This window comes from Archocentrus centrarchus, unplaced genomic scaffold, assembly GCF_007364275.1.
Source record: "Archocentrus centrarchus isolate MPI-CPG fArcCen1 unplaced genomic scaffold, fArcCen1 scaffold_33_ctg1, whole genome shotgun sequence".
Lineage (NCBI taxonomy): Eukaryota > Metazoa > Chordata > Actinopteri > Cichliformes > Cichlidae > Archocentrus > Archocentrus centrarchus.
The window spans coordinates 3,205,326-3,216,974 of NW_022060261.1; the positions used below are offsets into that span (position 1 = coordinate 3,205,326).

Below are 11,649 nucleotides of genomic sequence, written 5' to 3' on the forward strand. Positions count from 1 at the left end.
GGAAGGAAGAGCCTCCTCAGAGTATTCTTTCCACTGCCTGACTATAGCTTCAGTTGAAGTCAGCAGCATTTCACCCGCACTACAAACTATAAGCTGCGTGAGCAGAGTACCATGTTCCTCTCCTGAGTTTGCCAGAATTACTTTGAGGCCATCCAAAAGTCTTTTTTCAGGGTCTCACCGAACTCCCCCCACATCCAAGTTTTTGCTTTGGCCACCGCCCAACCTGCTTTCAGCTTGGCCCTCAGTACTTGTCAGCTGCCTTCAGAGTACCACGGGCCAACCAAACCTGATAGGACTCCTGCTTTCCTTCACCTCCGGTGACCACCATCTGGTTCAGAGGTTACCACCACGACAGGCACCAACCACCTTGCAGCCACAGCTCTGAGCAGCCACCTCAACAATGGAGGTGTGGAACATGGTCCATTCAGACTCAATGTCCTCAGCCTCCCTTGGAATGCTGTGAAAGTTCTGCTGGTGGTGGGAATTGAAAATCTCATGGACTGGGGTTTCTGTCAGGTGTTCCCAGCTCACCTTGACAACACATTTAGATGTGCCGGGTCTGTCCAGCATCTTCCCCCACCACCTGATCCATCATCAGGTGGTGATCAGTTGACAGCTCAGCTCCTCTCTTCACCCGAGTGTCCAGAACATACAGATCTGGTGATACAATTACAAAATCAATCTTTGAGCTGCGACCTAGGGTGTCCTGGTGCCATGTGCACTTATGGACATCCTTATGTTCGAACAAGGTGTTCGTTATGGACAAACTGTGGTTTGCACAGAAGTCCAATAACAAAACACCATTCAGGTCCAGATCAGGCAGGCTGTTCCTCCCAATCACACCCCTCCAGGTCTCACTGTCATTGCCCACATCAGTGGTGACATCTCCCAGCAAGACTATGGAGTCACCAGATGTAGCACCCTCGAGCACCCTGCCCAGCAACTCCAAAAAGGGTGAGTGGTTTGTGATGTCATTGAGTGCATAAGTGCAAACAACAGTCAGGACCCATTCCCTGGCCTGAAGGCACAGGGAAGCAACCCTCTCATCTATCAGTGAAAACTCCAATGTACAGGCTGCAAGCCTAGCAAGGGCTACAAGAATACCCATTCCAACTCCAGACTGGAACAGAGTCCAGCCCCTCTCCAGGAGACTGGTTCTGAAGCCCAGTCCATGCGTTGAGGTGAGCCCAACTATATCTATCATCATATTTATTGTTACAAATTTCTATATGACAAAAGTCTTTATATATTTAGAAATATTCAATTCATAAAAATGTCCACAATTTTTACTTTACAAAGAGATCAATGACCTCAGAAACCGCCTCCCCCACAACACGGTACCTCTGCTTTGTCTGACTGGCTCTTGTTGATGACTTGATGTTTTGACAACATCGTATGTGACATGACTGATGTCATCATCTCCAGCTTCTTCTTGATCTGCTGAAATGATCAAAATGAACAATAACAGAAATTAAATATCTAAACAGAGATCACATGTAAGAAAGTTACTGTGATCATAATGAATGAACTTTATTTCACTAAACAATCTCATTCATGAAAGATCAGGAAGTCTGAGTCTCACCTTCAGGTTTCTTGTGAACACATCGGCTCACCAGCAGAACCAGTAACACCAGTAGAACCACAACACAGACTGATCCAACAGAGGAGATCACAGAGAGAACAGCAGGAGGAGGAGGTGTGGATGTAGGTAGAGGTGTGGATGTAGGTGGAGGTGTGCTGGTGTGTCTCTCTAAAATAAAGCAAACACAGTCATTAAGTTCTGGTCACATTGTGAATGTTGAAACCTGCAGAAACACAGACAGGTGAGTGTGTCACCTGTGACAGTGATCCAGCTGGATGGAGACTCTCCATGACCGCTGATGTCACACTTGTAGAGGCCTTCATCAGACCTGGAAACATGCTGGATGGTCATGTGACCTGTAGGCTGCTTCCTGATGAGGGAGCCATCTTTATAGAAAGCAGCTGGGAGGTTGGAGGGAGTGGTCTTTGTTTGACAGAGCAGAGTGACGTCATCTCCCTCCATCACAGGGAGGACAGGACTCTGCAGGATCACTGATCCACCTCAACACAGAGACAAACTACAGCATTTCATCCATTTACACACAGCTTCATCAACACTAACTCCACACACTCAGCTTACCAGAGACTGTGAGATTAACCATGTTACTGATGGCACCCTCTCTGGACTCACACCAGTAAACTCCACTGTACCATGTGTAGATGTAGCTGATGTTACAGGAAGAACCAGACCATCTTCCCCACCCATCTCCACACTGAGTCCTGTGCTTTTTTGTTGTGTTCCTCCTCAGAGTCCATCCAGCAGAGCTGTCGTCCTCCTCACAGCTCAGAGACACAAAGTCTCCTTCAAAGAACTGAGATCTGCTGGGACTCACAGTCAGACGAGCTGTGAGGGTTACAATGAAACATGAAGCCAAACAGGTCATATTAGTGAGCATTGATCAGGTTGAAGCTGTGACAGAAGAAGGTTACTGACCTTGGTTTGTTGTGCAGCTCAGCAGTGAGATCAGAACTAAAGAGAAATGACACTCAGGTTGGTTTGAGGTCAACACAAAGAACAACTCCACACAAACAGCTGACAGACACACAAACTTGTCTCTCTCTGATAGATCTGCTCATTTTAGAGTTGATGCAGCAACAAGTTTCACTAAAGTTTGGACAACAGTCTCTCCTCCTCACTGTCACAGTAAAGTCATGTGTCCTCTGTGCAGCTGTGTTCATGTAATCAGTGAATGATTTGAGCTTTTCACTGCCTGCTGTGTTTCCTGGACTCCTGAGCAAAGATAAAGAGTCAGTTCAGACCTGCAGTTGGTCCTCATGGTGTTTGAACTTGAATTCAGCCTGATTAGTTTTTCATGTCTTCTCCTCCATCATCAGTTATCAGGAGAGCAGACAGTCAAAGGTCAATAATTCAAACAAACACAGAGATTCTACTTACAGAGCAGACACAGCACAGATGTTTCCTTCATCGTCCTTCTCACTCATTTGAGCTTTTTTTCATTTCTCTCACTGACACCAAGTAAAGCCCCGCCCTCTTCCTCTGAGCACCAGCTTTACTATTGGTGCAGAGGCAGTGGGAGTGATAAAGATGCTGCAAACATTAACTATAAACACACTGGATCTCTTTTTCTTCTTATAAACCATTTCAGTTTTAACTAACACCATCCTCCCACATGCTTTATATATGGCCACTAGAGGGAGCTGCTGGACTAGAATCTACATGGATACAAGAAGCTCATCACTGATGCTTCCACAGTTTGTTAAATTAAAACACTTTGCATCAAAGGCTACTGCTTCCGGTTCCGGTATGATGGCGCCTGTGTTTGGCTCTGCCGCTATCGGCCGCAAATTGTGTTTTTCCCCGCTACTTGTATTTTTTTCGGCTCTGCTGCTTTCGCTCTGTTTCAGGAATGTACTGCCGGTACTGGTTTACGATCGCCTCTCACTGCTTTCCATCTGTGCCTCCATGGTAGGTCAAAATACCTTTTTTCCTGGCGCTGGCACTCCCCATTCTTTTCCCCCGGAGATCACCTCTTCGTCGGGCGCCCAAATTGAGCCAGCTATGGAATTTCGCAGGCCTCGCAGGAAGAGAGGAAAACGAGCGGGTCTTCAAGTAAAGTTCAGACTCCTCTGGAAACGGGGTGTGACGGGTAAGCGACGCAGAGCATTCTTAGCCTCCTGTGCTCGGTCATCTTTCTTGGAGGGAAATCCTTTTCAGCTGTCTCTGCATGGACACTCGCGGCCAAGCCTGGTAAGACAGTGCTTCCTTAGGTGGGTCCGCCCGGACTCTGCTCCTATCTGGCCCGTTTGGCCCGCATTTCATGGATTTTATGAAGGCCGAGGCTCAAACCCTCTCTATCTGTGCTCTTTTCCTCGAACTTCAACCACAATTCAGGCTTCCTCCTCACTACATATGGCGCTTTTTAATGCCCGATCGATTTCCAATAAATCCTTCTTATTGAATGATTTTATAACTACGAAAGATCTAGATTTCTTATTTCTGACTGAAACCTGGCAGCGTGACTCGGATTTTGTATCTCTCATTGAACTGTGTCCTGATGGTTATTCCTTCAGCAGCCAGCCTCGGCTTTCCGGTCGAGGTGGTGGTACTGCTGCAGTGTTTCTTAACCGTTTCTCCTGTCGCCAAACCCAGATTGGTCATTTCACATCATTTGAACTACAGCTTCTTAAAGTTGGAACTAAGGACCCTCTGTACTGCGCGGTTGTATATCGCCCACCTGGCTCGTGCAGCCTATTCTTAAAAGGAGTTCCATGATTTTTTAGCCTCCACTATAAAATTGTCTAGACTGCTCATCGTTGGGGATTTTAATATTCATATTGATGATGACACTGACCTCCTTGCTAGGGAATTTATTAGTGTCATGGACTCTTTCCACTTTACCCAACATGTGTCTGGCCCAACACATGAAAAAGGTCACACTTTAGACCTGGTCTTCACTCTAGGTCTGAATGTTGATTTTATTTACTCTAACAATATTTTTATCTCTGATCATTTTTGCATTGTTTTTGATTTGTCGTATCATGTGACTCTGTCCCCTGCTAGACGCATGGTCAGCTCTCGCATCTTAAACTCTTCAACAGCAGATGTTTTTTCAGATAGATTCAATTTATCTCTATCTTTGTCTGATGATGTTGATCATTTAACAAATCTATTTAATGCTCACTGTCATACTATCTTAAACGAAGTCTGTCCAGTTGTAACGAGATTAACTCCTATCCTTAAATCCTCGCCCTGGATTGATGATAATATTCGTGGCATAAAGCGTTCTTGCCGCAAGTCTGAGTGTTTGTGGAAGAAGAGTCGCTTACATGTCCAACTTTTATATCTAAAGGACCTCCTAGTCTACTTTAATAATTCAGTTAAAGATTTTTCTATTTTTCTAATCTGGTCACGAAAAGTAAGGGTAATGCAAGAGTGCTATTTGATACCATTACTGCTATTGTTAATCCTGCATTACCTACTGCACCAATCTTTTCTAACAAAGAGTGTAACACCTTTCTGCATTTTCTGGTAGACAAGATCAGCGCTCTTAGGTCAAATATTTCTCAGTCCAGTTGTTCACTGACCGTTCCTGCCCCAGCCCTGTCTTTCTCATTAGAAAGTTTCTCTCTGATCACTTCACCTGAGCTGCTAAAATTAGTTAAATCTATGAAAGTGTCTTCGTGTTCCCTGGATAGTCTACCTGCATCCCTATTTTAAAATGTTTTTCCACACATCAGTTCATGTATTCTTTCTATAATAAATACTTCACTGCTCTTAGGTCAAGTTCCCGCTTATCTTAAGACCGCTGTCATCCACCCACTTTTAAAGAAATCCAAACTTGACCCCGCTGCTTTCAATAATTATAGACCAATATCTAAATTACCATTCTTATCTAAGATCCTGGAAAAGGTTGTTGCTAAGCAGCTTACTGCCTTTTTGGAACAACATAATATCCTGGATAAATTTCAATCTGGCTTTCGTAGAGCTCATTCTACTGAGACAGCTCTCCTTAGAGTCTCCAATGATGTTTTGTTGAGTAGGGATGCAGGAGAATGTTCCATTGTATTGATGTTGGATCTTTCTTCTGCTTTTGACACTGTAGACCATGAAGTTTTACTTGATAGACTACATCGCTGGGTGGGTATATCTGGATCTGCCCTGAAATGGTTTACTTCATACTTGTCAAATCGTCGATTTCATGTGGCAGTTTCTGATTTCAGATCCGACTCTGCTTATCTTGCGTATTACGTCCCCCAAGGTTCTGTTTTGGGCCCTCTGCTCTTTCTGTTATATTTGCTCCCTTTGAGGCATGTTCTAAACACTTTTGAGGGAATATCGTACCACTGTTATGCTGATGACATCCAGCTGTATATTTCTTTCAAGCATGAACATGTCTCAAAGTTGCAGGTACTAATAATGTGCTTAAAATCCATTAAAAGCTGGCTAGCTGAAAATTTTCTTCAACTTAATGAGGACAAAACTGAAATTCTGATCTGTGCTCCGGATAGATCTGTCTCTAATATAATGATAGCCCTTGGTCCTCTTTCTAAATTCGTTAAGCCTTCTATTAAGAACCTTGGGATAACCTTTGGCACTGCCTTTATGCTTGACTCTCATGTTAAATCTTTGACGCATTCTTGTTTCTTCCACCTTAGGAATATTGCTAAGCTTACCTCCATCATATCTCATTCTGAACTTGACATGGTTATTCATGCATTCATATCTTCTTGCCTGGACTATTGTAATGCATTGTTTACCTGTCTTAGCAAACATTCCCTGGAGCGTTTACAGACTGTTCAGAGTGCTGCTGCTAGGCTTCTGACTAAATCTTCGAAATATTCTCACATCACCCCGCTTCTGATTCAGTTACACTGGCTACCTGTGAAATTTAGAATACAGTTTAAGATTTTGGTACTTACATTTAGAGCTCTTCACGAGCAAGCCCCATTATATATCAGTGAACTCTTTCACTTATATACTCCTTCTAGATCACTGCAGTCATGTGATCAAGGACTACTGTCTGTGCATTCTACAAGACTGAAAACGAAAGGAGACAGAGCTTTTGCCTCAGTGGCTCCCCGTCTCTGGAACTCTCTCCCTGTCCATCTTAGAGCGGCGGACTCACTGATGCATTTTAAAGGTCTTTTAAAAACAAATCTATTTAGCTTGGCATTTGTTTAATTTGTTTTTAATTTGTTTTTATTATTCTTTGTCCTGTTGTGAAGCACTTCGTAACATCTGTTTTGAGAGGTGCTATATAAATAAAGCTTTACATTACATTACATTACTGTGCAGAGTGAATGACTGTGTTAAAATATAATGACCCCTCCCACTCTGCTTGTTTCTCTCTGTTTCCCTTTTTCATTTCATTTCTGGCACCCTTGATCCTCGATTCCTTGGATCAGGTGGTGGGAGGATGCTGGACAGACCTGCTGGGAACAACTGGCCCCAGTTCAGATCTTTAACTCACATCTGTGGCAGAACCTTGACAGCATTCTGAGAGAGGCTGAGGACACTGAGTCTGAATAGACCGTGTTCCTCACCTCCATTGTTGAGGCTGCTGCTCAGAGCTGCAAGGTGGTTGGTGCCTGTTATGGCGCTAATGCCTGAACCAGATGGTGAACACTGATCTCTCTACAAACTGCTGAAGTTGTGATGATGGCCTCTGGGTGTCAGGTTGTTTAGAAACCTCGATGCAATTCAGTTGCTTCAAATGTTTCACTGAGTTACTGATGTGTATGGTTGGCTGACAGGGAGGGAAATGATCCTCTGCAGCTTCAGTGTGTGGTCCTCAGGCTGGAGCCAATCATCTGCACTCTGTAGTCCCACCAATCACAGAACATCCACTCTGAGCTGTTTGAGTAGAAGGAGGAAACACAGCAGTCACTGAGAGCAGCAGGTAAATGCTACAGCAGCTGAAACAGCGGCTACAGCAGGTTAGCTTTCTGATAGAGTCTCCTGGTGAGTTTGTGCCTTCAGCTCTTCTGCTGAGATTTACATTTGGAGACACCAGATATGAGGATCAATGTGACCTTCACCCTGAACACGCTGCCTGAGGTTAAAGGTTAACTTCATAACATCCTTCATTAATGATGATGATATTATCTTTGTTTACAGCATAAAAGCATATGTGTAACTTGTTTGTCCACTGTTACTCACTGCTGACCTGCTGACCTGCTGCTGCAGCTCTTATCTGACCTGGGATCAGTCTCTCCCTTCATGGAGACACAAGATGGCAGCTGAGCTCAGCAGTTTCACTTTGACCTGCAGACAGGATGGAGGAGTGTTTGAGGAGTGCAGCTATGACTCCAATGATTTCATCCACATCAGCTCAGTTTGACTTAGAAAGGCCTGAATCACCACAGCAGACATCTCCAGCCACTTTATATTGGAAGGCTGTGGTTCCCAAAGTGTGGGCCGCGGCCCCCTGGTGGGCTGTGAAGGTAAGTAGGAGGGCCGCAGTAATAACAGAAATTCAGTTTGAAATTACTCAGAAGTTTCCATAGTTACATTTTTATACAAATGCATTAATTTATCTAAAATGTGAATTAACACTGGTAACAGGAGGTGGCTGGTTTGTGATATTACTCATTACACTGACATAAATTAATGCTTCATGCTGAAGTGGGTCACACATTAACATTAGTACTTTGACTGGGTAGTATTAGCTGTGCTTTTTATGGCTTTAAATAAAGATTTTCAGGAAACGCATCACTTTCTCTTTCATTTTGATGAAAGTGAAAACAGGCTTCTAGCCAAGAAAATTTCACAGGCCGGTGCTATCAGACAACCGTTGGGGGGGGGTTCTGGTTTTTAAGTGTGTGTGAAGAAGTAACAACATGCATCCAAAAAGTTCAGATGTAAGAGTAAAGGTAAAGAGTAAAGAGTAAGGTAAACCCCACCCCGATCAAAAATGAGCCAATCAAATCATTTCACATCAAACCTGTTGAAGCCCTCCTCTTCTCCTCTTAAGATGGGTCAGAGGCTCAGTGTCTACCTGTGCAGGTGGTGCCGGGTGGGCTGCAGCGTCCTATCCACTGCTCTGTTATTGTTAGCATCCATGTGCTGCCATTTTGTGCCAGTGTGGTTGTTCTGTATGAATCTGTTTATAAATCTTCATCATGGTCTCATATTTGGGCCTCTGGCCTTCATTCAGGCCGAGCAGAGGACAGACTGAGGAGAATGATCTCAGGTCTGATCCCAAATTATCCAGCACATGGATATGGAAGCACTGATTCGCCCCCTTAATTCCCAGAAATGGAGACTTTCTATTTGATCCTGTTCTTTCATCATTTTCAGTGTTTGGTGTTCAGTCTCACTGCTGTCAGCCTGGAATGAAGCAAAGGATGGAGGTCACTGGTTTAGAGGCGGGACTCTCCTAAAGTGTATCTGTCAGTCTGCACACAGCTCTCTGTAATCAGACACAAGATGGAGGCTGAGCTCAGCAGTTTCACTTTCACTTGCAGACAAGATGGAGGACAAATGTGACCTCTGACCCAGTTCCTGTGAGGGGTCAGAGCGTCCTGCTGTCACACATCAGTACAAACAGTCTGAGAGCAGCTGACCCTAAAGGTCACATTAATGTTTGAATGCACTCGATTATTCTGGAAGATTTATGACACTTTAGTTCACTGATGAACTTTAACATCAATAATTAAAGTCATTCATTTACAGATTTCTTCTTCTGCCTCTCAGAGGTTTGTTTCTCCTGTAAACTTCATATTTTTCATATTTAATTTCTGTTTCCTCTCCTGTTATGTTGAAGGTCAAAGGTCAGATGAAAACAGCTGTGGGTTGCTGGGCAGAATGAAGCTCCTCTGCTGCCACCTGCTGGATCTTTCTGATCTTTACACACCCACACACACACGCACATGCACACGTGCACACGCACACAAACACACACACACACACACACACATACACACACAAACACACACACACACACACACACGCACGCACACGAACACACACAACTGGAAGGAGGAGAAAACATTTTAATGATGAGTTTTGTGAATTTCTATCTGAGGATTAATAATGTCTGATAACTGGTCTCCTCCTGCATCAATACATCATCTTCATGTTTGATCTGATGATCAATCAGAATGTAAAGTGAGTGAAGGTCTCGAGTAAACAGTTAAAGTTTGTCCTCTGAAAGAAGAAAATGAAGCTTGATGGATCTCAGCCTGTGATGATGCTTCATCATCTGTTTATTGGTTCAGATTTAATAACATGAAAATCATCCCTGCTAAAAGCTTTGACCTCGAAGTGACCCTGATGACCTTAAGTGACCTCTCAATATTAAAATTAAAACCTGCTTGTTGTGATTCTGTGCTGTAGAAATAAAATGTAAGCAAATGTAAGCACACAGCGCACATACTGACCACTCATACTGTTCCACTCATCACAGCAGCAAACGTCCACAGACCGACACACTTTAATCAGAGGTCAAAGGTTCAAGCTTTTCATTTCAGACCACAAAAACAATCATAACAGAAAACATTTATTAATCATAATCAGCACTGATACATTAAAACTATCAGCACTGAACAAACTCATGATGAGAACGTCTGGAATAAGTCAGCTGTGCTCAGACTGTGTTTGGCTTCAGATCAATGTTACACTGTTACAGTGTAATACTGTAACACTGTAGCACATCAGTCAATTTAGCTGATCTCAGGATCCTGATCACTATCACACAGACCAATAACGCACACACCTTCATCCACACTCAGATCAGCACACAGTGTGTTAGTGTCTGTAGCCATGGTAACAGCTGATCTGAGGTCCAGTTTGAGCAGCTCAACACAGAAAGTTTGATCTCACAAAGAGTCTCAGTGCTGCGAATGAATCTGCTCTCTAACACATGCCTCAAACACGTCTCTGAACATCATCTTAGTGACATTAACCATCTGAACTTTTCACATTTATTAGGAGATGTTTGAAATCTAAAGCTCAGACCTGACTGACCTCAGATCAGCTGTTCAAAAACACCTGGAACAGCAGCAGGAGGCTGATATGAACTCTGTTGTTGTTTAAACTAACAGCAACAAGAAGCAGAGCAGAAAGTGATGACCCAACTTTCAGTCCAACAACTCCATCCTCCTCCTCTTCATCCTCTGTGGTTCCTCCTGTTGGACCTGCAGGTAGAAACAGGTGTGAGGTGTCAGCTGTCAGGTAGGTGATGAGTGAAGAACAGAACAGAATCCATTTCCTCTTCAAACTGCTGTCAGACATTATCTACTGCACTCTGATCACATCACTCAGACCAGCTGCTTTCTACAAAGTCTCATCAACAACATCTTTAGAAACAAACATCAACAACCAGGAAGCAGCTTCACCTCTGATCACAGACACACTGAACTCTGCTCACTCACCTGGAGGAGCAACAACTCTCAGGGTGATGGTGGTGAGCTCCCATAAACGAGTTTCAGCCATAAAGACACGACACTTGTATGTTCCTGTGTCATAAATCGTCACGTCCTTCAGGATCACAGACACGTCTCCATCCTTCATCTGTCTGTCCTGCAGATCCACCCGGTTCTTGAAGGATGGATGCTGGTTATCTGGAACAAAGTGACCATCCTGATACAAAAGAACATCTTCTGGCTTCAGATCAGCTCTGCTCCACTTTACAACTATGATGTTGTTGTTTGGAGCTCGACATGTCAGAGTGACGTTCTGTCCAGGATCAGCTGAGATGGTTTTCTGCTCTGAAAGAGGAAACAACACAGAGCAGAGAGGTTAAAGGTCAAAGTACAGCTGTTCACTTCTACAGCAGCCAATCAGAGCGAGGATCAGAGAACACTGAGGTTTGTTTCAAAGTTTAAGGTCTGTTCCAAACTTAATGTTTAACATAATGAAATCACTGTTTCAGTATTGAAGTGTAACCATGCACACTGCATGAAAAGTGGGTTTTCGACAGTTTCTTGTATGTAATATTGCCGCGCGCCTTGAGCTTTAGGGCTCTCAGCAGGAAGCTTTGGTCAGAACAGTAAACTGTAGGAAACTGCCGTGGACTCTCTGTGTCAGTGCTCCCTCAGCTCCCCCCTCTCCTCAGGTCTAGGGCAGGCTCTCATATGTAAAGGAGGTTTCTGTGGGTCATACAA

General features: G+C 43.8%; 1 protein-coding gene across 1 annotated transcript; it reads right to left on the bottom strand.

Moving 5' to 3' along the window:
• Nucleotides 1-1,855: 1,855 nt before the first annotated feature.
• Nucleotides 1,856-6,222, bottom strand: LOC115776546 (Fc receptor-like B; the record flags this gene model as incomplete). Its single annotated transcript, XM_030724262.1, has 3 exons — nt 6,217-6,222; nt 2,162-2,357; nt 1,856-2,082 (listed from the first exon to the last, which is right to left on the bottom strand). Coding segments are annotated over exons 1-3 (429 nt in total), but the record flags the coding sequence as incomplete, so codon positions are not given.
• Between the last annotated feature and the right edge of the window lie 5,427 nt (nt 6,223-11,649).